At 49.0% G+C, this 25,067-nt stretch overlaps 1 protein-coding gene across 20 annotated transcripts in view; it reads right to left on the bottom strand.

Annotated features, from left to right (window-relative positions):
- Window positions 1–25,067, bottom strand: part of syne1a (spectrin repeat containing, nuclear envelope 1a) — a 74,746-nt gene that overhangs the window by 4,668 nt on the left and 45,011 nt on the right. For 5 of the 20 annotated variants that reach the window (XM_049757077.2, XM_049757079.2, XM_049757067.2 and 2 more), the window contains 63 exons: window positions 23,426–25,024; window positions 22,986–23,311; window positions 22,759–22,903; window positions 22,461–22,679; window positions 22,025–22,311; window positions 21,786–21,951; window positions 21,568–21,723; window positions 21,337–21,489; window positions 20,950–21,132; window positions 20,572–20,709; window positions 20,051–20,236; window positions 19,432–19,554; window positions 19,178–19,360; window positions 18,708–18,851; window positions 17,346–17,555; window positions 15,861–16,001; window positions 15,370–15,486; window positions 15,147–15,308; window positions 14,870–15,058; window positions 14,577–14,750; window positions 13,934–14,125; window positions 13,661–13,792; window positions 13,461–13,561; window positions 13,231–13,384; window positions 13,036–13,164; window positions 12,801–12,974; window positions 12,517–12,732; window positions 12,347–12,448; window positions 12,124–12,243; window positions 11,841–12,041; window positions 11,595–11,768; window positions 11,392–11,523; window positions 11,107–11,303; window positions 10,860–10,992; window positions 10,604–10,786; window positions 10,379–10,528; window positions 10,077–10,253; window positions 9,846–10,001; window positions 9,606–9,761; window positions 9,361–9,531; window positions 9,141–9,274; window positions 8,865–9,069; window positions 8,185–8,367; window positions 7,965–8,111; window positions 7,726–7,880; window positions 7,497–7,644; window positions 7,314–7,408; window positions 6,988–7,225; window positions 6,269–6,520; window positions 5,888–6,013; window positions 5,390–5,545; window positions 5,131–5,289; window positions 4,829–4,995; window positions 3,067–3,229; window positions 2,809–2,996; window positions 2,586–2,736; window positions 2,069–2,251; window positions 1,854–1,991; window positions 1,593–1,784; window positions 1,203–1,506; window positions 890–958; window positions 269–402; window positions 52–178 (listed from right to left, as the gene is read on the bottom strand). In XM_049757077.2, the coding sequence (XP_049613034.1) occupies window positions 52–178; window positions 269–402; window positions 890–958; window positions 1,203–1,506; window positions 1,593–1,784; window positions 1,854–1,991; window positions 2,069–2,251; window positions 2,586–2,736; window positions 2,809–2,996; window positions 3,067–3,229; window positions 4,829–4,995; window positions 5,131–5,289; window positions 5,390–5,545; window positions 5,888–6,013; window positions 6,269–6,520; window positions 6,988–7,225; window positions 7,314–7,408; window positions 7,497–7,644; window positions 7,726–7,880; window positions 7,965–8,111; window positions 8,185–8,367; window positions 8,865–9,069; window positions 9,141–9,274; window positions 9,361–9,531; window positions 9,606–9,761; window positions 9,846–10,001; window positions 10,077–10,253; window positions 10,379–10,528; window positions 10,604–10,786; window positions 10,860–10,992; window positions 11,107–11,303; window positions 11,392–11,523; window positions 11,595–11,768; window positions 11,841–12,041; window positions 12,124–12,243; window positions 12,347–12,448; window positions 12,517–12,732; window positions 12,801–12,974; window positions 13,036–13,164; window positions 13,231–13,384; window positions 13,461–13,561; window positions 13,661–13,792; window positions 13,934–14,125; window positions 14,577–14,750; window positions 14,870–15,058; window positions 15,147–15,308; window positions 15,370–15,486; window positions 15,861–16,001; window positions 17,346–17,555; window positions 18,708–18,851; window positions 19,178–19,360; window positions 19,432–19,554; window positions 20,051–20,236; window positions 20,572–20,709; window positions 20,950–21,132; window positions 21,337–21,489; window positions 21,568–21,723; window positions 21,786–21,951; window positions 22,025–22,311; window positions 22,461–22,679; window positions 22,759–22,903; window positions 22,986–23,311; window positions 23,426–25,024 (11,965 nt within the window). Of the gene's footprint in view, window positions 1–51; window positions 179–268; window positions 403–889; window positions 959–1,202; window positions 1,507–1,592; window positions 1,785–1,853; window positions 1,992–2,068; window positions 2,252–2,585; window positions 2,737–2,808; window positions 2,997–3,066; window positions 3,230–3,843; window positions 4,167–4,828; window positions 4,996–5,130; window positions 5,290–5,389; window positions 5,546–5,887; window positions 6,014–6,268; window positions 6,521–6,987; window positions 7,226–7,313; window positions 7,409–7,496; window positions 7,645–7,725; window positions 7,881–7,964; window positions 8,112–8,184; window positions 8,368–8,864; window positions 9,070–9,140; window positions 9,275–9,360; window positions 9,532–9,605; window positions 9,762–9,845; window positions 10,002–10,076; window positions 10,254–10,378; window positions 10,529–10,603; window positions 10,787–10,859; window positions 10,993–11,106; window positions 11,304–11,391; window positions 11,524–11,594; window positions 11,769–11,840; window positions 12,042–12,123; window positions 12,244–12,346; window positions 12,449–12,516; window positions 12,733–12,800; window positions 12,975–13,035; window positions 13,165–13,230; window positions 13,385–13,460; window positions 13,562–13,660; window positions 13,793–13,933; window positions 14,126–14,576; window positions 14,751–14,869; window positions 15,059–15,146; window positions 15,309–15,369; window positions 15,487–15,860; window positions 16,002–17,345; window positions 17,556–18,707; window positions 18,852–19,177; window positions 19,361–19,431; window positions 19,555–20,050; window positions 20,237–20,571; window positions 20,710–20,949; window positions 21,133–21,336; window positions 21,490–21,567; window positions 21,724–21,785; window positions 21,952–22,024; window positions 22,312–22,460; window positions 22,680–22,758; window positions 22,904–22,985; window positions 23,312–23,425; window positions 25,025–25,067 lie in introns of those variants that run through there. The other 15 variants (XM_049757084.2, XM_049757075.2, XM_049757073.2 and 12 more) reach the window with 12 other exon arrangements.

Below are 25,067 nucleotides of genomic sequence, written 5' to 3'. Positions count from 1 at the left end.
GGACTTGCTTGTAGAACAAATGATGTGCTGTGTTACGTAAAAGGGACGAACCTGCATTCTGACTGTCAGTGCTGGTCAGGTTGGTGAGTCCCGGCATTTCATCTTCATCCTCAGTGAGCTCTCCCTCGGCTCTCTTCACCGCGTCTATGCTGCCGCGGCACTCTCCCATTAAGCGCATCTGCATCAGCGATAATGAATTTAAACATAGAAAACATAGATTTTTTTATTTTATTTTTTTTACTGCAATGAATCAATAGCAACGACTCACATAACCCATGTATGTGGAGTCAGCGTCGGGGCTTGAGCGGCTGGCGGCGTCCTCTCTGGCCTGCAGCTGGTAGCGTGATGCATCCAGAGCCTGGTCCAGCTGTCTGAGGCTGGCCTCTAGTTGTCCCGGGTCGCCTGCGCACAAAACGCAAGGGGGTGAAAAATCCCTAACTGGGCAAGTATGTTGTCGTCGGGCATGTTGGAGACAGACAGGATGCATGCATTAGTCGGAAATGGCCGGTTAAACATGGTGACTAGATGTAGATCCAACATGCAAAATATGCGGAGGATTCTTCTCAACATGCTGATTGATATGACTGTGGATGGGGGGGTGGGTTGGGTGGGTGGATGGATGGATGGATGGATGGATGGATGGATGGATGGATGGATGGATGGATGGATGGATGGATGGATGGATGGATGGATGGATGGATGGATGGATGGATGGATGGATGGATGGATGGATGGATGGATGGATGGATGGATGGATGGATAAGACGTGCAGCTGCCGTGCTGGCCCCTGAAGGGCCGCTGTTAGAGAAGCACGATTTAGCATGGAGCTGGTGGCGTGCTCGCTCCTGACACATGCTGCGACAATCCTGCTCAGTTCTGCGGTTCCTACCGGAAGATGATTTCAATGTGTTCTCAGTCAGTTTTATATAGGCCTCGGGACTCTCGGGAATAACTACGTCTGAAGAGGAAAAACAAAGCATTCAGTTTGTGGGTAGCAGAAGCTCTTCCAGCTGTGGAGGTGTGGGCAGGTGGCCCAAAACTTTTGTTGGTGTAGTGCATGGTCTTGGCCCCAGTAATATTCATTCATTATCATTTCAATGTAAAAAGAACATGTATTGACAGTGAAACAAACTTCCCTTCATGTGCTTGAGCGCCCTCTGTTGTTGCACGCTGTAATAACAGAACTCACTAAAAAGACTAACCTGACAGTACTGTAGTATCCGTCCTCAGATACTCCTCGTCCTCGTGCCCTCGGCTCATTCCACTTTGGTTGCGACCCCCCGGGCTCTCCAGACCCCGGCTCAGGTCGTAATCGTGGTCCCACTCCAACGGGATTGAGTCCACGCTGGCCGGAGTGTCCCGGCCCGAGCGCTCCGCCCGAATGAGGGTGGCCGGCGCTGAGGCCTGGCGACTGGAGGTGTGAGGAGGCATGGAGTCGCACCACTGCAGCTCACATAGGTCGGCGCCGTCCTCCGTGTCGGAACCATCCAGCTCGTCGTCCACCAGCTGAGAAATGAATGGAAAAAAAAGTGAAAGCAGGTTTCCACTGCGGTGTACATTTGTAATTGCTCATATGTGTTGAGTGCACTCACGGGCAAACGTGTAAGCTTCTTGTAGTATCTGTTGACGCGCCCAAAGACTTCCTGGTAGTACCTCTGCAGCTCCTCTAGCTCTTCTTCGATCACAGCGGCATCCAGAGGTTCGCTCTTCTTGATCAGAGCGTCGCCCTGCTTGAACACCAACTCGATCTTGCCCGTGTTCAAATGGATCTCCTGCTGGAATGCCTGAAGCAAACACAAACACGGGTTGGGCCATCGACATCCCGGGAGAAGCCACAGACGCTTTGCGGCTACCTTGAGTTGTTTAATCTTGGCTTGTACGTCGCACTCGGAGAAGTGCTCAATGTTGGTGAGCTGTAGGTCCATCTCGGTCAACCACACCAGGATGCTGTCTCGAGCCGTCTCAAACTCCTCACGCTGGTTGATGAAGTGCTACGGGAACATTTTGCTAAGCGGAGCTAGCTAAACCTAGACTAAATATATATCGGCTTTTAGCGTGCAGTCATTACCTTGAGACGGCGTAGGATGGCGGCCACCCTCTTTTGCAGGTTGTCCCACCTCTTGTTCCCATCATGCATCATCTCCCTGAGACGGCAGGACACGTCGGTTCGGTTCTCACGGGCTAGGCGGCGGTACTGCTTGTTGATCAGCTCCAGCTGGGTCAAGCACTCCTGCACTTGCCGTTGGAAAGCCTGCCCACACAAATAGGCGTATTTTATTATTTTTTAGAATTTAATTTCCACACTTGAACATTGGAAAAAATAATGCAAGTTTTATGCTTTAGAGCCCAAGCTCAGCCACAAACATGACGGATGGCAGCGGGCCAGGTCGGACAGCACCAGTGTGACGGACTGCCGCAGCTGAGCAGACCGGCTCAGACGAGTTTGCGTAACATGACCCTTTAATGTTTCCTCTATCATGGAGTTTCAATAACATGCAAAGAAAGCCTGACTTGACTTGTAACACTAACCTAAAACCCTGCCCGCCCGATTTGCACATTTAACACTATCGTAGACATAAACCCACCTCAAACTTCTTGAGTTCCTCTTTGGCAACAGTATAGAGGACTCCAGAAGAATTGGGCGTAGCCGATGTTCTCTCCGAAGTCTTCAACCACTCCTCAAAGCGGGAGTAGTCATCCAAAAACTTATGCCACAACCTCCAAGTCTCCTCAATCCTGCACAGAAACAGCCCAGGATTAATCTAACAGCCGATTGGATTCCCGCGCTAGCTTATTCGCGACACCGACTTGAGCCTCCTCTCCATGGACATGGCGCAGATGTTCCTCCAGCGTCGGTCCAAGCCCCTGGTGGCTTGCTGGATGGAATCGCACTCGGTCTCAGTGGAGCAGGCGTCACAGTCGTGAAGCAGTACCTCGCACAGGTTCAACACGGACGCCACGCCCGTGCTGTGCTTCTCGATGTCCTTCTGCAGCTCCTGGAGGAAAAAAGGTGCATAGTGTAAAGAAATTGTGACATATGTAGAACCACTGGGTGCACAGTCTTGCCTGCTGCTGGTTGAGCTTCCTGTGAATCTCCTGCTCATCACACGTATCGTAGACAATGGGCCTGGAAAGCTCGGACTCGATGTGAGCCAGCCAAGCGCGCAGGCTGCTCATGTTTTTCTCCAAATGCTGCACGGCCACTAGGGTCTCCCGCAACTTCTTCAACCTGATGGCAGGAAGCCAGGGAATACAAATAAGAACTCATCTTAATTGATTCCATTTGAATGACAAGGTCTGCATAATGTTACGTTGCAATCAATACAGTAATTGAAATGAATGCTCTCACATTTGCGATAGGTCAACCAAACCAAAAACAATGTGCACAAGCTGCAGGTGGCCCTAGCTCACACCCAAAACACTCACACGCCACATGGAGGCACATCTCCAACACAACTAGAAGGTGACGGTGACATTAAAAATGTCACACATGGCCTTCACTAGCCACTTTGTGTATTTGTGTTCTCCACTTAAAACTGCAATTAATAAATTACCTTAGTGACATTATTGTATTTAATATAATTCAGTCAGCTGACAACATTTCTATGTCAATCCAAGTTATCCATGTTTGTTTTGATCCAGAAACTAAAAGTCTGCAATACACTCTTGGCAAAATTACACTGAATACCTTTTGCAAGTAGCCATAAAAAATAAAAAAAGGCAACAGCCGCACAACTCTTATCCCTGATCCTTTGCTCAAACATAAAAGATGACTTGTCATTTAGTCACCATAAAAACACAAAGCTACAACACTGCAGAAAAGCTTGCGGGAGGTTGTCCTGCCTGTTCACATCGCAGTCACAGTATGGCAGATCCTTGTCCGGGCTGTCTGCCATCTTCTCGGTCCCCAAGTCCAAAAGCATGGGAGTGTGAGATTCCCCCCAAAAAAACGTTTTTAGCAAGGACGGAGTGCAAACCGTCTTCTCTTTCGTCTGTGTGTGTGGGGACTTTCTCCTCCGGAATGTACACAGTAAGGAGGTTGGGTTGAGTGGAAAGAGGAGGGGCGGGGTGGGGGCAGCTGCTGTTGTGTTGTGTGGCACAAGTGTGACTTATCGACTGTTGTGCTCCAAGGTTAAAAAAAAAGAAGTGTGTGTCGTGGGGATAGAGTGACAAGTCCTGGCGTTTCTAAATGTGGACTTACAGTCAGCGGCATGTGCTAAAGAGGCGGGCAGAAACATACACAGCAAAGCAACACAAGCAAAGAAGAAGCCGTGCATCATGACGCCAGTGCAAAGTGCGGAAAATTGGTATGCGCAAAAGCGTTGCACTAGCAAATGGCGCTGGAGAGAAATTGCAGTAATAGCTTTAAAGTTAACATCCCCGCGATGCGTCACTAGAGTGAAGTAGACGACAACGAGAGTGCAGCTGTCTGTGTGAGGTCAGCGTGTCCTCCCCCAATTCTCTCCAGAGGACGACAGCCGGATGGCGGCACTGGAAAAGTGGTGGCGGGACTCCAGAATTGCATTTCACAAACGTCTGGATCTAAATTGTACGTGTTTGAAAGTCGCCAGTAATTGACAGTTCACAGTCCATTCATTCTATGCAGCTGTAGTCTGTCTCACACCACAAGAACAAAATAGTAGATGAACTTCTATTATTGTTTCTTGTTTAAATAATTTTTCATATTATCATATTGTAGTAATATTGCTTCATTTTAAATCGAATTACAACATTGGATTATTTCAAATATATATTTTCTGACGATAATACTTATATCGATTGATAATCCTATGATTATTTTTTCAACATAACTTTGGGTTTCACCCACCTGGCTGCAATGAGGTCGAGGAGGTGCGTCCAGCGCTCGCTGACTTTATTGAGCTTGTGTTGTATGTCGGCTGCCTTGCTGTCCTGGCTGGCCCGGGCCAAGCGTTTTCCCATGAGCTGCAGCTGCTGCTTGTTCTCGTGGGCCACGCAAATTTCTTCCTGGTAGTCCTGGTGGGGCATCAACAGTAAGTTGAAACATGAGGACTTGGAGGAGGAGGTCGGCGCTTGTGTGTGTGTGCGTGTGTGTGTGTGTGTGTGTGTGTGTGTGTGTGTGTGTGTGTGTCGCTCATGCGGCGGGATCACCTTGCGCAGCTTTTCGATCATCTCCTCGATGCTGATGTCTCCGTTTTGAGAGACTTTGCTCTCCATCTGCGTGAGCCACTCGCACAGCTCCTTGTTCTTCTCATTGAACACAGCCCACTCGTTCAGCTTCTCGCTTACTTGCTGCCTGCGCAGGGAAACCTGACAATAAAAACATAACATCATGATCTTTATTTGATTTTCAAACTAAATCCAATAAGAAAAATTGAAAGCTTGCTCAAAAGCATACGAGACACTTTACCTGGTGGCACACTTCCTCCCACTGGCCCTGGAGAAGCTGGAGACGCTCCTGGAGTAGCGTGATGTCATCACGGCTGACCACGCCCACCAAGGCGTCTCTCAGGAGGGACAGGGAAGTCAGGTCATCATTCCAACCCTCCACCCTGTTCTCCAGCTCCTGTGTGCAGAATACAATATGACGACGAGAAAAGCCCACTTTCTTTTTTTGCCTTGCATCAATGTATGCATCCACACCCCCACTGGCTCTCCGCGCATGCTCTCCCTTCCTCCTTGTCTCTCTTTCACCCTGCCCCCTCTTTCTCTCTTTTATCTCTCTGCTCCTCCCCCAGACAATTTGAGGACGTGTTATGCATCAAGCATGAGCACAGGTCCAGGAACCGGTAATAACTGCGATGTGTCTGCTACAATAAAACCAGCAAAAAAACCTCCCTGTTATTTACTAAGAAAAAATATATGATTTTGCCGCATGATTATGAATAATAATGTGCAGCATCTTCACCTTGCATCTCATCTGCTCAGCGTGCAACTCGTCGTGATGGTCTGGCAGTGGCGCCGACAGCTTCTTCTTGAAGGCCCTCAGCTTCTCCAGCGAGGCATCGATGCCTTCCTCGCATCGCTCCCAATTCTACACGGCAAACAGCACATAAATGCAAAAAAAATAAATAAAAAATGACAGCAGAAGAGCGGACAAGGAACACCGCGCTCCAATGGGCCCGGGCTATTTTTAGCACCTGGATAGAAAGCGGGGGTTTATCTGAGGATGAAACGGGATCATGTTTGGGCAAGGAATGCCGTAGCAAAGTAGAAGTCAGTCAGCAGACACTTTTTAAATGTATTTCCCAATTAAAATGACCAGTTTGCTCTTCCACTACTTCCGAACCTTGAGCAGAGCGTGCAGCTCCTTCCTCTGCTGCTCCAAGCGTTGGTGTGCGTGCCTCCACCTGTCCTGTACCTCCATCAGCTCCGTCTGCAGCGTGGACTCGGCCTGCCCGTCGGCCGACAGCAGTAAACTCCTGCCGGCCTCCACCGTCAAGATGTAGCCACCCTGCTGTCTCTTGAGTACGCGCTCGCGCAGCTGCAGGAGCAGGGACAGGGAGAGTGGACCGAGGGGGTAGAGGTTAACTAAGGGAGTCTACGGTTGGTTTGAAATGGGGTGCGGGTTTGGTTAGACACTGGCTTACTTCCTATAAACAGGGATGAGAATGCAAGTGGCGGTGTAAAAACACTTAGTTCTCCGCATAAATTAAGTTAACAAGTGGAAATGGTGTGACGAAAGTAGCGCCAAAATGCTGCCGAAAATAAGGCGGATGTTGTCGCATCACTGCTGCCAGTTAGTTAGGTTTACAGAGGCAAGCCGATTTCCGTAAGATGCCGTCGCGGTGGGCGGGCGAATGCTTGCGAATCGCCGAGGCTAACGTTGCCGCTTCCCTACACCCCCCCCCCCCCCCCCCCCCATATATAAACAACATTTTCTCAACGATTCACGAAAATGATACTTTCGACGGAAAAAAACACGGAAATCCGCGGATCCGCAGAAAATTCTCATCCCTGTATGAATGTCAATAGTGTGGAATATGACAGGGCTAGTTTATATCATACCTGTATCTGATCCAGCAGGTTCCTGGCCTGCTGCAGAGCGATGGTTTCCCCTCCGGGGTGACGTGCGTCCAGCTCGCGCGACACATCCTGAAGCCATCGCAGCAGCTTTTCCAACATCTCCTGGTAGCTGTGCCACTGATGGAGCAAACTGTCGATGATGCCCCTGCGCTGCTGGGCGCGCCTCACCACGCCCTGCCACTGATTGGCCAGCAAGGCCAGATTCACACTGAAGTCATCTCTGTTGGAAGAGTTAAAGTCCATTATTAGGATTCATTTTACAAAAGTCTAATTGTAACCTATGAGTAGATTTTCATTGCTCTATTTACCCATCAGCCACTTGTCCTTGGTCCAGCATATTATGCCCATCGCTGATAATGGAGTACAGAATCTGCTGCCGGCTGAACATCTCAGCCTGGAACAACTGTAAACAAAGACACACCTTGTAGACGGGAAACTAACATTCTTCCTTCCTGTCTCCCTTCCTCCTTTTCATAAAGAGAAATTCTGACCTCATGCTCTTGCTGCTGCTCCAGCAGACTTTGGTAGTTGCCCGATACTTCGGCGGCCAGTTTGTGCTCCGCCTGAGACAGGAAGTCCATCCAGGCTTCGCACTTCTGTAGGAATGTCTGGTGCAGGAGCAGCGTCGCCTGCAGTTTACTGGAGTCATAAAGTTTTTTTTTCTTTAATACCAGCGTTGAGCAGACCAGACGGCAAACGTGCGTGGGCATAGAGGTGTACCTGAACCTCTCGCTGAGAAGAGCGGAGTGAGACGCCCACGCTCGGTTCAGCCTCTGTACACGCTTCAAGTCTCCATCGCTAACTGGAAGTCTGTACATGAGCATATTGACACGCTCCAGGTCTGGAGACAGACTGCTCAGCTTGGACAAAGGAGCCTGAGAACAACAACAACGCTCGCTCACTCCCATCCCGAATGAGGACAGACGGAATTAAAAAAAATGGATGGATAGATGTCTGACCCGCAGTTTGTCCATCCGCGTTTGAACGTCACTCAGCGCCGGCGAGCCGAGCTGCTCCGACTCCTTCAACACTTGCGCAGCTTCGGCGTCCGTTTGAACGAGCCCATCCAATTGGTCCCTGAAGCCCTCACAAGCTCGACTTCCACACTAGTCAATGACAATTAACAAACAACCATGAGAAGAGAGGTACCAAAAAGGATTTGAGTTCCTCGCTACGTACCTGCAGCGCCTCCTGCTGCCTGCGTAGCGAGTGCGGCAGCGCCGACAAGCGATAAGTCAGGGACATGTGGTCGGAATGTAGAGTCGCAAACGAGTAAGCGTCCACTCGGCTCTTCAGCTGCTCTCCCAATATTTGCAGCTGCTGCAGGGAATGTTTCACCGATTCCTGCTCACCAAGACATTCCTGTAATACCAGTGACATCAACCAAATTTTATTAAAAAAATGCACACTGAAACAAAAGTTGAGGCCCCAGACTAGCTCCCAAATTTTTTTTTTTCCCATTTCCGATGATTTACTTGAGAACTAAAATCACAAGTCCTTATATTAGTAGCTATGGCTGCCAAAAACAGCCCCGTTAGGTATTCCATATTTTCTTTCCTCTTTTAATTAATCAATTAAGGAGTCTAGAAAGAGTATTAAGGCAAGAGAAAAATATCCCAAGCAAGGAACCACATACTCCCAGCAGGACGCTGAATGACCCCCTGTTGTGTAAATCAAGGGCTTGTCTCGCCACTCTTTAAAGGCTTTTGTTGGACCGGACTGTGACTCTTCATTCGAGCACACTGAGGAGGAAGAATGTAATTTAGCACTCTGCCGAGGGGGCTTGTAATAAATCAGTCAAGTGAGGCACGTCTCGCTTTTTGTCTGGATTCCCGCTGATGCACCCTCCTTGTACTCACGTCGCAGTCCTTGATCCAGGCGCTGCTCTCCTCATCTGTGATGTCCCTGTCGGTGGCGCTCTTGAGCAAGCGGTCGGCACGCTCCTCTTGCCTCTCCACCGCTTTCGTACACATGGCGAACAATTCTGTGTATTTCTGCCACAGCCCCAGCAAAGCCTTACTGCTCCTCAGCTGCTCCGAGATCTGCTCCAATAGATCGTTCCACCTAACAAAAATGATGTCGTCATTTGGGGTTTCACCTCCAATTGGGATTCTCTTTTTTTTTTTTTTTTTTACCTCCTGTTGACATCCCGCATTGCTCTGTTGAGTGTTTCCGCCACACACGGGTGGCATTCGGTGAGGAGCTGTTGGGTTACAGATCCAAACTTGAGTAGACTGCTCTCCTGCTTGTCCATCTCCTCTTGCAGGTTCTAGGCGACACATCAAAACAAATCTCAAGAGATCCTTTATCCACCAGATGGCGCCACCTTACTTTTTAAGTGTGTGCAGCGCTCACCTCCAGACTCTCCACCTGCTGCTGCACAGCCTCCAGGGAGCCACTTATGAGGGGCAGCCGGGACACACAGTACCTGCCCTCCATCAGGTGCCCATCGATCTCCTCTGCAACACGCCTGTATAAGGTCCATTCTTCCAGCACTGAGCGCAGGCTCACCTTCATCTGACTTATCTGTGAGAGCAACACTTAATTATAGTCCGAAAAAAAAACAAGTCGGTGGTTGATTTATGGAGGTGTTGACTTACCATGTGCTTTAAATGAGCCCAGGATTGGTTGAGTCCTTTGAGGGTCTCTGTGACACCAGCGCAGGCTTCTTCTTTCTTATCCCGAATGAGAGCTTTGCCACGTTCCTCAGCCTTCTCTAGATCCTTCTCTTTCTCCTTCACAAGTTCCTCTAACTCCTGGAAGAGTGACAACTGTGGTTGTTATTAAGTGTCCCAAGCCACTATTTCGTGAAATTGTAGTAACAGCAATCAACTTGTTACCTGACAATCTTTCAGTGCGTTCTGCACCGATGCAACATCTTCTATCCTGTGTCGCTTTTTCAGTTTCTCTTCTTGGAGTGTCAGCCATGTTTTTAAGGCCTGTACTCCATTCTCATGCTCTAGCCAACTTTCCAAAAGTCCTTCTAAATGCTGAATCTAAAAAAGAAACAATAAAAAAACAAAACAGATAAGTCAGTGTCTGTTGAAAGACGAGGCTAAAAGGTGACTTACCTTTTCGGTGATGAGCCCTTGGAGGACCTGCCATCGTCTGTTCATAGCACCGAGGCGCTCAGCAAAGTCGGTTTTCTCGCAGCGCTTTCCCTCCACATCCTGACTGCTGATCTGCAGCACCGACTGATTGACAAAGTCCACCGTCAGCTGTTTGCAGGTCAGGTCGATGCGGAACCCCTGTGAAAAAAAGAGGGGGGCTTACAATTTTTATATTTGATATTTTAAGACATGATTCTGGAAAATACAAAAAAAAGTGTTTTAGCCAGTGGGGTAGCTTGGTTTGTAAATGTGCTTTTTTTTACCTTGTACTTTTGCAAGAAGATCTGGACCACCTCTGAGCCCACAGCTCCAGCGATTTGACCCTGGTCTTCGTTAATGATGTTCTCCATAAGCGTGATCCAGCTGATGAGCTCGGCAATGGCGTGTCGAGATGCCAGCTTCTCCATCTGCAGCTGAAGGCCAAAAGATGACAAAGAGTTACGACGGCAACAGAAAAAAAAACGGGAGCGTTATCTTCTCTTGCGGACCTGATGGAGCTTCTCTTGGACGACGGGAATGCGAGTGAGAAGCTCAGCCCACCGCGTGTCGACGTGGCCCAGGGCTGTCCTCAGACTTGCCGTGTCCACCCGCTTCAATCTCAGGAGCTGGTTGCCGGTGCTCAGGACGGAGGAACGCAAAGATGACTTGGCATCCACCTCTTTGGAAAACTCCTGCGTGAAGTCCAAGTGACTCTCAGTGAACAACAGGTATGAACACCACTCAAGAGTTCACCTCACAACCTACCAGGAAGGCACAGAGGTGATCCCTGACAGTCTCCAGCTCCTGAGGCACGGTGACAGACTGCGTTGCCCAAAACTCAAGTCTGTCTAGAGCCAACTGCAACCAGTGGCTCAACTCTCCAGACTCTCTTTTGTACCTAGCAAGTAAACGACAAGATTAAACCACCAAAATAAGAAATTAGATGAAATCACACCTAAATGTCGGATAGGTGACTGACTGGACTAAACGGTTAGACCAAACAAAAATAGACCTGCTCCAGTGCTTGAGGGTGGAGTCGAAACGGTGCAGCTCTTTGTTGACTTTGGTGGTTGATGAGAGCCAGTGTTCTCCCAGCTGAGTCAACTGGTTCTCCAAGTCTGAACAGCTAACAGACAGAAGAAGCCTCTTGCCCTCCTCCAGGACCTGATACAGTTGGGGCTGATGCTCGGCAAGACTGGCCTTCAGACGCTGAAACCGAACAGAAGCTGAGATGAGACTGAGGGCTTAAACCTAATGTGCCTTTTTTTTTTTTTTGTTTATCCCAAAAGAGCCTTACCTGGTAGAGAGTGATCCTTTCCAAAAGTCTCTCCTCGGTCTCCTCCACCAGGCCCACCGTGGGGATGCTGCACTCGACAACCTCCAGCTGTCGACACAGAGCCTGGTAGTCTTCTACAAACCTGCTCCATGACTGGCAGAGACAAGTTCATCAGCACTTGCTTATGTTCATCTCTAAAATGAAATTTGGAAAGTCATCCTCACCTCCAGAATGCCCTCCAGCTCCACTCCCCGTCTGTGGGCCTGTTTGAGGACACCGTGAGCTAAAGACATGGTCTCCTCTAGCGCCTGGCTTTCCCGCGGTGCCACCAATCCAGACACTTTGCTGTAGAAGGTCTGAGTGAGGATCATGTGGCATTCAAGGCTCTGGAAGAACTCCTGAAGGGGTGAAACAAATGAAATGTTAACCATACAGAGGTTAAACTAATCCACCAAAGAATGACATCTTACTTTGTGTTTGTCCAATAGCATTTGGACCTCAGTGACCGAGGCGACTGTCATTTTCTGGTCGGCGGCCATCTTGTCCTGGGCCGTGTCCACCAGGTCCGTGAGGTCTCGGAGCGCCGCCTCGTACTGAGCCTTGAGGGCAAGGGCTCGCTTCAGGCCGCTTCCTCTGGAACCCACCAGCAGCAGAAGCTCTTCGTACGCGTCCTGCGTGAAAAATGACTACTGTGACACCAATGCCGTTGGAGAACGGAAGCTCGTCTTTTAGTCTTGTGTTATTTTGCTTTACGTGTAGTTTGAGGAGCTCCTGGTGGGCGAGTCGGTCAGATTGGACCCCTTCGGCTTTGGTCTTCAGCTCGGTCACTCTTTGCTCAAACTCCCTTAGGCTGTCCTCCACCTCTGAGAATGTCTGCAAAAAGTGACCGTGTCATTCATAGAAAAAATCAAAGCGGGCAAAGCATGACCAGGGGTCTACATACAACTGACAGATTTTATGCGTGTTGGCATCGAACCTCGATCTGCTTGGCTGCGGGCCTATCCACTGTGGCGGCCATTTTCTGTAACAGCAGGTGTTTACTCTCGCTCAAAGCTGTGAACAGCATTCGGAGTTCGTTCTGGTGCAAAGAAGAGCAAGTGGTGTTCAAAGTCAAACATACACTCTTGCGGGAGATTACGCTGTTACCTGGAAGTTGACGTGCTCTTGGAGCCTGTCCCTCATGGTGTCACATTTCTGTTCAAGGGTGGACTCCAGCAGGCCCATCCTCTCTTGGAGACCTTCCAGAGTGTCCTCCATCAAGGCTTGCTCCTCACCTCCACACAGCCTTCCTGCACCTCCACCCAGAAGATCTCTACACTGGTTCACCTCTTTGCTCATCTCCTTCAGATCTTTATTGGTGCTCTGCAAGGTTGACCCAGCGAGATACTTACTGAATGTGCTCACTGTGAGTCCTTGCTCCTCTTTCTTACCTCGAAATGTGTTAGCTGCGTCTCCGTGTCTTCAGATAGCAGCACGGGGCCCGAGAGCATCTCGCTCTCAGCGGCGTCCAACCAGGTGGAGGCGGCCGACACTGCTGCGTACAGATTCTGTTGGAGCGCCGTCACACCTGAGGAGAGCGATGTCGTCTTGTCACCGCTTTCCGCCTGCGGGAGGAGCAAAGATGATTTACATGGTGACACTTAGAAGCAAAAGCAATTGCTTTACCTCTTCAGTGATTCTTTCCAGAGCTTGGCTACAGGCCTCGAATAAAGCTGTCGGCGACCCAGCGTCCTGGCTTCCGGACTCGCCTCGGAAGACCATGCCGGGACTGGTCAGACGGGAACGGTGGATGATCTGCGCACACGGGCGGCATGAGAGATGACTCATGAAGATGACATACACGTTCACGTACGTGCGTACCGGGCTGAACTGATCCTGTTCCAGTGTGTTGAGCGAGAGCTGCAGCTTAGTGCTCTGATCTTTATTCAGGTTCTCCCAACGTCTCAAGTGGTCCCCTTGAGACAAGCTCTCGGTCTCCAGCAAAACTCCCACAGGAAGAGATGACACCTCACTGCTAGAAAGGAAGAAAAATGACATTAAAATCTAATTAAATCCATACAATGTAAATAATAATAAGTGTGAGAACTGACCTGTCCCCATTTGTTGTGATCTGTTGACTGAGTAAATCTTCCCCAACACTGACTACTGACTTCAGCAACCTCCTCTGCTCTTCAACATGCTCCTTCAGCTCCTAAAACAAAGTTTAAAAAGTCGGTAAGATACAATTATGGTTGAAATAGTGCAAACTAGGGGCTAGCAAATGCAAACATAAAAAGCAGTCTGCCCTCACCCTTTGTCTGAGAAGGTTGTCGTGATGCTGCTGAGTGCGCGATGAGCGAGCCTGGGAGAGCCAATCCTGCACGCTGGGGCTCTGCGAGAGCGACGAGTCCGGCTCGCTGTCATCCGGTTCCTGCAATGAACCCTGTGGGTACGGCAGGGGAACAGAATTATTTCCATTGTATTTCACCATCGATGGTACTGCTCTATTCAGTGGCATAGAAAATGTAGTAGCTCGGAATGGCAAAACATTTTGTGATGTGTCACACACAGGCCCCTCCCTCACCTGTATGTCCATCTGCTTGTCTTGCAACATCTGCTGCAGCTCCATCAAGCTGTCTTTCAATGAGTGCAGTTTGAAGGTGAGCTGCTCCGCCTCGCTCTTGGTCTCGGCCCGGCCCTCCAGTAGCAAGCTCTCGCTGTGCACCGACAGCTCGGACAGAAACGACACTTTCTGCTCGATTTCCAACAGCATGTTCTAAAAAGAAGAAAAAAATGCTTTGCTTAAAAATCATGTTTAGTGTTGAATCAGAATTAAACACTATCATGAAGTTTCAAATGTGGATTTATTTTTTCTTGTTATCTCATTAAAGTATAGCTAATCTTCTAGTCTGCTAGTATGTGTATAGTTTTACCCAAGATTCCACACGGGGGGGGCATATGAGACCAATAATCAGCTTATTTCACCTCCCCCCTGATCGAGGCAGACGGACGCAGAAAGAACAATTACAGTGTATGATAGGGCCAATGTTGACAACCTATATTAGCTGGTCTAATATTAGCTCCTGTTGTGATACGTTACCATAGAAACAGTCAAATCACGAGCTGTATAAGAATGTCATGTAGCCGCGCGACCATAAATAGAGGTGCAACGACGCTTACCTGATTTCCGCTGAAAATTAAATTCACGAAGTAGTTGAGCACATCACCTGGCAGTCAATGAGCTGCTCCTCCATGTCGAGGTCTTCGTTTTGGAGGTGAAGCGCCGTGCTGAGGGTGGCGCGGGTGCTGAGCAGCCAGTGGTCCAGTTCCTCGGCCTCGCTGTGGTAGCGCTGAAGCGCCTGCTCCTGACGCTGCTCCTCGAGCTGCTCACTGAGCCTCTCCTGCAAGGAATAAACCGTCCACATTGTCATCTGGAATATGATGCTGGAATTGTGCTTAAATTTTTTTTTTGTTGCCTCAGATATTCACATTTATGTGGATTGATTGCGAAGCAGCTCACCTCCAGCAGTTGGCGTTTCCCGGAAGCCTTCATCCTGATGGTGGCCATCCTCTCTCCCAGCACGGTGAGGGTGGATTGCAAGGCCAGCTGGTCGGCGGGCTCGCCATCGCCGTCCGACAGCTCCTCCGAGAAGCACATCTGCAGCTCGCCGATCTCGTCTTGGAGCATCATGATCTCGTCCATCAGAGCCTGGGTGAGGATGGTTGGTTAAAAGAAATACAACTTATCAAGTATGACATACTTGTCGACTTTACAGAGGTATTGTGCAGTCTCTCACCTGATGTGTTGCCATCTGGCTCTCGGGGCTCTTGCTTGGCTCCAAGTCTTCACCCAGCGACGCCTCAATGGACTCCATCTTGGTGGAAATGGACTGCAGAGACTCCTGGTAGTGCTGCTGTCGCTCCAAAGCTTCATACAGAGTCTTTTGCTTCTCGCTTATCTAGGGCACGACAAAGAGAATGAAAACGGTTTGGCTTCAATGCGGGTCGAGGTAACCGTACCACGTTCTTGAGCGTTTCCCAAGATCTCTGCAGGTCGTCCAGGTTGGCCGTGCTGGTCTCTACGGACGGGTCGTAGAGCTCCTGGAGGGCGGCTCGACTCAGACCACCTCGACCCTGCTGCGTGAGTGCATAAGTGAGTGGGGAGTGGAAAACTGTTGAATTCAGATAAACACTTACAAAGTGTTTTTCATGATTTAAAAATACTTAAGGTCATCAACATGATGTATAAATATTGATGCAATTATTTGGATAAAGAAAACTGAACGTTTTAAAATTCAAATTCTTCAAAGACACCACCTTTTGCCCAGATCTTGGTATTTTCTCAATCAGCTTTATGATGTGAATGAGGCTTTATGACCTGGAATAGCTTGATATTTCAAGAGCAAATTGGTGCGAGTTGAAAAGAATAGAGTGAAGGGTGATCATGTGAAGAGCTGGCAGGCCAGGCAGGGTTCAGCGGGAGGAGGGGGGGGGGTGCAGTTGGGCAGTACCTGGTTAAGGGGAGCATCAGCGTAAGCCCCAGGGGAGGGGGAGCGGCAGGCAGGGGGAGAGGAGACCTCGCTGTTGGTGCCCTCCTCCCCCGACTCCTCGGTCACGGGGGAGAGGAGCGTGTGGCAGCGGCCTGCCGTCATCTGACCACACCAAAAGAAGCAGGAGGGAGGGAGGGGGAGGGGGGTAAAACGGGAAACATAGGACAGGAGAAGGCCCAATGAAAAAAGTAAGAGAACAGAAAAAAAGAAAGCAAGAACGAGAATAGGCTTTCAAATCAAAAGTGGGAGTGCTGGTTGAGCAGGTTGCAGCTGGCACGTAATTGCACGAGGAACAATCACAAATCATTCTGTTGTGTCGCCGCCCAACAGCGGCCGAGACGCAAACGTCATAGCGCCTCTTGTAATGGATCTCATGTGATAGCAGGCAGCGTAATCCCCCTCACTTGACAATCTGTAGTCAACAATACGTTTCTACTACTCCTCATTTGCTGCCCTAGAAGTGGCCCAGTTGTCTGCATGAGTAAGCAAGACAGAAGTGGAAATGTGAGCCAAGGCCTAACTGTGCTGCTGCCTTTTTGGCTGTTCACAACGTGGCTAAACTCACTCAGGGCTTTGTTAAAATACGCGGGACGCATTACCAGGCTTTATGATGCAATGCGGTGCAACGGAGGACATCGGCATGCAAAGTTTGCGCTTAACTGCAAGTCAACAAATATGTTTATCTTGAAGACTCATGCTGGTGTGCTTGCACGCACACACACACGCACACAAAAACATGCTGTCATATCCTGTATCCGGGCACAACACAGCGCAGACAGCAGTGACAAGGATGTGGAATGTGAGACGTATACGGTAGTATGAGATTTCCAAGCACAGCAGGCTGATGAATGAGATATAAAAAGTGCACACACACACACACAGACATGCACACAGGAAGGAAGAAAATCAAGTATGTACTTGTACTATGTTTGTATTTGTACTACAGTGGATGTGGTTGAGCTAAATAAATATATATAGTAACATAATTATAGTAGAAAAATTCTAAATATGTAAAAAAAATTCATATTAGACTGAATCACACTATTTAAAATACATAATTTATTTCAGGCCCATAGAAGACAAGTTAAATTTCGATGCTTAATGATGTGTGAGGAAAAATTAAACTCCTATATACCTTAAAATATATTTTTGGAATGTGCTGGAAATAAATGTAAAAAGCAAAAACAAAAATATGCACAGACCTCTTTTAAAAGTTATCTCAATAAAATATAGAAGTTGTAGATAGATTTTTCTAAAGGTAGGAGTTTGAAGAAAGTCCCCACGACACACTATTTGTCATTTTGATGCACTTTTTCAGTGACTTAACAAAACAGTAAATGGTTTGAATGAACAATTAAGTTCTTATGTAGAAGATTCCATGACACACACAAACACGCACATACTCACGCACACACACAAGATGCATGCGAGACCTCGTCCACTCACCATGACGACCGAGGGGTGCGCAGGAAGCTGCTTGTCGCCGGCTACTCCGGCGCCGTGCACGTCGTCGTCGCTCAGCTCGTCCGAGAGGCCATCGGCCTCGCTGACTGTCAGCAGCATGGTGGCGTGCTTGGCCTTCACCGTCAGCATCTTGCACTTGGAATGGAGCGAGGCGATCTGCTCCTGGTAGCCTCGGATCTTCTGGGCCAACTCCTGTCACAACATACCCACGGCAACACAGAAGCCGCCCGCCCACAGGGGGTCAGACGAGGGTGGGGCGCTACTTGACGGTTAACACTGAAAAGCTCGCCCAGTTGGCCACATGCTGAATCAGACGCCGGTGTGTACGGAGCATTCTCCTCCCTTTCCCAGCCAGCCTCTGCTTTTCAGAACGCTTGCATAGAAAGACGACAGCTCCGGCTCGCTCGCTCTCTCTCTCCTCTGTATCTCTAAGCCAATCGGAGGCGAGAACGGGCATATGACTCAGAGTGGCGCTCGGGCTAACAGGAAGGATGTTTGGTTGAGAGAGAAGGCGAGAGAAAGATGTTGAATTCCAAATTCCTTACAACCTAAAAAAAAGGGCAGGGAAAACAGGAAGTGATGTCACCCCCCCTTTTTTTGAAACTCCTCTGCCAATCCTCACGGCAGATTCCTTCTGACAAAAGCGAGCAGCACTCCCTGTTTGGAGGACTGACAAAGATGGTGTCAGGTTTCAGCTGTGGTATGAGCGCGAATGGTGGGGCCATTCCCCCCTCCCCTTACTCCTCGACCCCGAGCGCCGCAGATGGTCAACGCACATATAATCAGGTCACGTGACTAACTAGGCCAGCGGTAGAAGCGAGGCGCTCGGCTTAAGAGGCCAACCGCCACCATCGCTGCCGTGATGGAGAGATTTCAGTGGTAAGAAAGCCCAGGCAGGCAAATAGGCTGAAAATAACAATAACTTCCCCGCCTCTTGTTTTGAATCTCCGCAGCGGGGGAACAAACTGCCGCGTCATTTCCCAAGTGCACAAAGTTAGGCTCGAATAGCAGTACACTTGGCTTGAAGCAGCGAACATGAGTCAGCTGCATCAGATAAAGTCGAAATATCTGCGGGCCAGGCATCCATCTTGCTAATCAAAATGAACATATTTATAAAGACTAGCTTGGGTAAGGAATGGCAAATGTTTACCATTTCCTGTGTGTGTGTGTGTGTGTGTGTGTGTGTGTGTGTATATATACACACACACACGCACACACACGCGCACACACACACACACACACACACACACACACACACACTAACAGAATAGAGCAGGAAATCCACTTCCTTTTTGAGGTTGCCCTGATTGAGATACATCACGACCTTATTTCATCTCGACTGACCTCATGGTGGTGGATCTGTGCCTGAAGTTCCTGAATGTTGCTGGTGCAGACAGGCCGGTCTTGAACGATACGGTGGGCTTCTTCTATTAACCTCTGCAGCTTCTTCACCTCCAGCTCATACTGCTCATACTGCACCACGGCCTCCTGGACAAGACATGACAGACATTTTTTTTCAAATATAATTTTCACAACCGTCATTGAGGAGAGGTAATAACTAAGTTGTGATGCTGGAGTTGTTTGTCCTCTCCGGTCTCCCAGGACCCATCCTCTAATGACTAAGCTTCAGTACAAGGAGCTTAAAGGTAAATCAGCCCAGAACCGGAGGATTGGCGGATAATAGCAGTCTGAAAGGGCTCAAAAGAAAACCCAGATACTCCTGACACAGACTGTTGCTAGAACATGGCAAAAAAAATACTTAGGAAATAATTATAATATTTGTTTTTTATGCATGACTACTGAGTGGAATTTACCTGCAGGATGTTACACTGCTGGATGGTGGTGTGCTGCAGTTGGCTGGTTTCCTGCTGCAAGCTTTGCGCTGTGCGGCAGAGAGCCAGACCTGCCACCACCTCCTCCGGAAGCCGGAGGGCACTCTGACACCTCTGCACGGCCGCCACCTGCCGCTTGAAGCCATCCATCTCGGCCAGCAAACGCTGAAATCGGGAGAGGGTCCAATGCGTATTCAAAAAAATCACCTACATGTGCTGTCGTGCATTGACTTTACTTGTCTCTGTGTGAGTTGCTCTCTCAGGCTGAGCCTGTTGAGATCGGGGGAGGCCAGGGTGACTTGGACTTGGTCCACTGCGGCGTGGAGACTCTTCACCTCAGCCTCCAAATGCGATATGTCCTGAGAAATACCAAATATGATTATGATTGCAGAATAGAATGTGATAGCTAATTAGAAAATGAGAAGACACTAAAGAGGACCAACTGATTGCATTAAGTGTTTGTATAACCACCAATTAAAGCTTTTCATTTCATTGTTGGCAGAGCAACACTTTTGTTTTCTAAGGATAAAAAAAAGGAAAAAATGGAAAAGGGGTCATTTGGTCTGATGAGTTTGTATTGACCTTGTTCCAGATTGACGGACACAGAGAAGTAAAACATTACAGCTCATTCCAGAGCAATGTGTAGCTTATTGTGAGTCAAATGTGGCTTGTGCGCATGTTTGTAGCCTCGTGCTACAAGCAAATGTAAACAGTGACTTGTACCGATGACAGATTTATGGAACATGACTGCCTTGCCTGCCGCAGGCACCAGACTACTGTAGACAATCATGAAGGATGCAGTACCGACTATCGCCACACGGCGGCACTGTTGACGCAGTGCGGCCATTCATTTACCTTAACACCATCCTGCAGACTCTGCAGGCGAGTCTTAACCACCAGCTGCAGCTCCTCCGTGCGTCTGCTGATGTGCTTCACCTGCTGACTCCACCCTTTGGTCGACAGCACATCCCCCAACTGCACCTCCCACTCCGCCAGGGCCTCCAGGTCGCCATGGAGACCTCGACATTCTCTCAGCAACAGCTATCAACGCCAAAGCGTAATTTACACGAGAGAAAGGGAGGAGACTTGTCGGGCTGTCAAATGGTACTAATTAAGGGTGGTGAATACTCAGTTAGGGCCGACATTCAGCTCAAAATTAAAGGAAGAGACTCCAATTAGCGGCACATTTGTGTTGTTATATTCAGACAGGATGAAGTCTTTGCTTTGGAAAAGAGATAAGTAGTTTCAATTGCACTGTCAGTAAAAGGTATATTCACAAATAGGATTTCTTAGAAACAAAGATAGCAATTTGAAAAATGTAAATACAACAAAAATAGGTCAAATATTAATAAGGTCAACTGATAAAAAAGACTCACCTGATATGCTCGAATTTGCTCTTGTAGTTGTGATAGTGGACTCCAGACGATGTTACCGCAGACCAGAGTCTCCGCTTTTTCGGCCCAGCTCAAAATAAATTCCTTCACGCTTTGATATTCTGCCATTTGCTTCTCTGCCTGCTCAGGGTTATATAATACAGAAGAGAACTGAGCGTTAATTCAAGTTAAGACATCAGAATCATCTTCAAACACATAGGGAATTTCATTTGGCGCCACCTGCTGGTAGTAAACAAAAATATTGCAAACGATGCTGAGTGTCAGAGCTACAGACTACATTAATAATGGCACACTGTTTCGTTTTTGTTTTTTTCAAAAATCTTATTTTAGAATGCTGCCGAGAAGCTGATAGTGTCTGACCTTTTTAAGTCTATTGCTCCTGTCCTGGACCTGCTGCGTGGCGCGGCGCTGCGCTTTGGCCATTTCGGCCACAACGTCGCCTAGCTGCTTGCACAGCAGGGGGTTCTGCTCGCCAAATTCCTGCACGGCCGCCGCCAGCTCGGCAAGGGTGTGAGCGCAGCACTCACACTCCTCACGCAGTATCTGGGGAGGAAACGGTGGCATCTTGTGACTTTTTTTTTTTGCAGCTCGGAATTGCCACAAATACAAGGACGATTATTGCACTCCGACAAAATGGAGGGGAATTCAACCTTTGGACACTCATTAACCTAAACATCTGCTCAATGGATAGCTAATTTAAGGGGGGGTTAATTGCTTGCTAATTATTCAATCAGTCAGGTTGATTACCCTGTTCTCCTCTTTGGCCTCCTCCAGACTGCCCCCCTTGATTTCAAATCTCAACGTGATGCTCTTCAGTTTGCTCTCAATGTCCTTCAGTCTGCAGCTGAAGTCCTCCTTCACGTCCCGCGTCTGGTGCACCTCGCGTTCTCTGGCTTGGACCTGGAGTACACGGCAGAAAGACACCAGGGATTCACGGAAGTCATTCTAACCAAGTGTTAAGAGTGTTTTGGTGCTCACCTGGTCTTCGGCCGAGCCCAGAGCCAGGGTCACCTCAGCAAGCTGCATGCTGAGCTCCGACGGCAAAGCCGCCTGCAGATCGTGGTACTTGGACTGCTGCATCTTGGTCATGCGCTCCACGCTCTGACGTCTGCTGATGACCCCGCCGTGGGCGCTCTGCGACAAGGGACAGACGTCAGACGCAGATCTTACGTGCACGCCTTGTCTTTTGCGAGCACCTCCAGCTCTTGCAACAGCGTGTCGAGGTCGGCGGTGGGACTCAGGAGCAAGCCGCGGGTGTCTTGAATCCAACCTTTGACCAAGCCTAGTTCCCTCTCCACCTCCTCTCTTTCTCGCAACTCCTGTTGCACTTGCACCCTGCTGGCCCGAACCTGAGAAACAAGGCTTGAAAAGGCAAACGAAGGGAATATTTTCATATATGGAAATGTAAAATCCAACATTTCAAAGCATCACCTACCTGTCATATTCTTCACGCATGCGCTTGATCTCTTGCAAGCATTGTGTTTCCTGCTGGCTATTCTCCATCTTGCTCTGCAACTCTTCTTCCTCCTCCTCATCTCCTCTGAGGCTGTGGATATGCCGCCTCAGCAGAGCCAGGATAGACTGCTCCCTCTCCACCTCCAGTACGAAGGAGTCATGGTACTCCAGCAGGGTCTGGAGCGCCGCCCTGGTGGCCGCCTTCTCCACGGTGCTGTCTGGGATGCGACCGTGAAGGTCCGTCGAGACCGATCCTACTTTATCCATCTGAGGACCAGATAAAACAGATTTGTTGTCTGACCTGAATCAGTAACAAGACGAACAAATTTAGAAAGATGTAGAGATTGCGCAATATGCTCTCACTGCTGTGGCGCAGCCGCCACAATTAATTTTTAAGCGTCCATTATCTTCCTTACCTTCTCTGTGAAGTTTCTCCATTCCCGCGCAGTGTCCTCCAGCGCCCTCTCTTGGGTCCTCGCCACATCGCGAAGCCTACTCCAGCGTTGCCATAGCGACGAGAGCACTCGTGTGATAACGGTTGCGTCGGACTTGGCGAGGAGCCGCTCTAACTCGGTCGCCTTCTCCTTCAGAGCGTTGAGGGCTAACTCTTGCACGTCGACCTGAGTTACCAGAGACTGTGGCGGGAAAATATATATTTAAAAATAATAATAATAATAAAAAGAAGCTAACACTTAATATCTGTCTCTCTCCCACCTTGTGTTTAACACACTTGTCTTCCGCCTGCTGGAGACTGTCAGCTTTTGCCGTGGCAAAGGCGGCCGCCTTGTTCTCGGAGTCGTTCATCTGTTCGACAAGCCTCTCTCTCTCGTGTCGGAATGAGGCCCAGAGAAACGCACATCTAAAAAACAATTTGATCATGCGAAATTTGGATTGACAGACATGTAAATGGAATAAAAAGGGACAGATGAATAAACGAGCACCTTTCATGAACTTCTCTGCAGGCCTCCATCTGCTGTCTGACTCGGGTGCTCCTCAATCGAGCGGCTTCAACTTCTCGTACGAGTTCCTTCATCAGTCGAGTGCCTGCAAGCGGCTCCCAAGTCATCATCTCCTCTAAGACAGCCGCCAAGTTCTTATCCTGGTTGTCGATTTGGTCCAAGTTGAGCGTCCAGTTGGCGTGGTGCTCCAGTTCCACGCCCCCACTCACATGCTGGAGGAAATCGTCTACGCGATCTAGACATTTCTGCACCGACTGCAGTGATGAGTGATGCCGCCGGAGTAAACTGAGAGCTTGATCCAGTGTTGCCTACGAAGAATGAATTTCTTCTTTAAGCGAGGGGCTGGCCAAGTGGTTTCAAAATGCTAACAGCAATCGGCCAACCAATTGGAAAAACCTAAAAACAATTCAGACTGGTCTTACCTGTTTGTTGACAATTTCTTTTTGCACTTCAGCTTCTAGTGTCCTCAGCTCCTCAAATGTTTCCTTTACATGGACTGGAATATTTTCCTTTCTACCGCCAATCCTTTGTTCCTCTTGATTAAACAAGGCCTCCATTATTCTCAGTTTACTAGTCGCTTCTTCTTCCATGATTCTCACTTTCCGCACTTTCTCTTGCACCTCCTCAACTTTGGTTTCGCTCAACGGTTCCCTCAGAGCATCTCTAACAGCGTGCAGCCATTTGGACATCTTTTCCAATTCCTTGTCGAAGGCTTCGGATTGTGTGACATCTTTTTGGCTTTCTTCCATGCAGTGTTTCACATCTGTGCGTAAAGATTGTAGCGATTCACGCCAGGCCGTCATTTCCCGCAAGGAGGCAGAGTCAAACCTCAAGCCGAGAACTTCGATTTGTTGGCTCCATTCTTTGGCCTGGGAGGAAAAACTTTCCAGACTTTCGAGTAAGGCATAAAGAGATGCAATTTTATCAATGACATTCATTTTTTTGTCCGACTTGAGCGCAATCAGATTGTCTTTGGCGGACGTAAGTTGCTGGTCAAAACTTCTCAGTAGTTTGTTATGTTCCGATAATGCTTTCAAGGCCTCATCCAAATGTTGAAGAGCCTTCTCAGTTCCGTTTGTCAACTTGGTGTGTAGCTGGACCAGCTGACGTGTTTCTTCAGCTCCGTACGTGTGGCCCAAACAGAGAAAACCCTCATTTTTACCACGAACTTCTCTCACGGCGCTGCCGATGTGCGCTAAACTTTGCCCGATTGTGCGATAGTCATCCATCAAGCAAACAAGCTCCTCCTCTTTCGGACTGATAGTCTTCTTCTCCAGATTGTCAAACTGCTCCTGAAGTCTCTCCACTGTGCTTCGAGTCACCTCCAAAAAAGTGCCGAATTCCTTCCTGTCAAGCATGAGTTGCTGGAGCCTGTCTTTTTTCTCTTTGGCCAGGGCCAGGATGCCATTGTACTGTTGAGGGAGGGCGTTGAGCCGCTCATCCAAGTAGCAGTGGTCGATCTCGTTGAGAGTGGGAAGGATCTCCTGACCTATCCTCTGCACGATCAAAAGGAGGTTCTCGTTCTCCGACGCCCCTTCCAGGACTTTTTGAAAGGCGGACAGATGCTCTTGCAGTTCCGAGCTGTCCTCAATGTCGCCGAGGTTGATTTCGGGGAAGGTGACGGCTTCCGCTTGCCTGAGCCACCGGCAGGTTTTGTTCAGGTCAACCTGGAAGTACTTCCTGGATATCAAGGCCTTTTCCAAGATTGTGACACGCTGGCCGGTTCTCTGGAGGGCCGTTTCAAAGGCCGCCTGCAGCTCCTGGAGCCTCGTCATAGTTTCTCCTCGCTCTTTGTCCGTGGCGTCCCTCTCCAGTTCCCGACCTTGAACCCAGAGAGACGCCAGCTCCCTCTGGAAGGCCCGAAGGCCACTTTGGATGTTCCGACACGCTGCCACCTCTTTTGCCAGATCTTCCGGGAGGAGCGCAATGTGGTCATCTATCAGGGCCTTGCTCTCCTGTTGTTCTACCCACGAGAGTGCTCGGCGAAGACCCTGAAGGAACTGCGTCCTTTCCGTGAAGGCCTAGAGAAAAGAATTTGAGATGAGTCAAAGGAGAAATGATTTG

The sequence above is a fragment of the Syngnathus scovelli genome, chromosome 20 (genome assembly GCF_024217435.2).
Source record: "Syngnathus scovelli strain Florida chromosome 20, RoL_Ssco_1.2, whole genome shotgun sequence".
Lineage (NCBI taxonomy): Eukaryota > Metazoa > Chordata > Actinopteri > Syngnathiformes > Syngnathidae > Syngnathus > Syngnathus scovelli.
The sequence above is the reverse complement of the archived record's forward strand: the minus strand, read 5'-3'. Positions and strand labels throughout refer to the sequence as shown.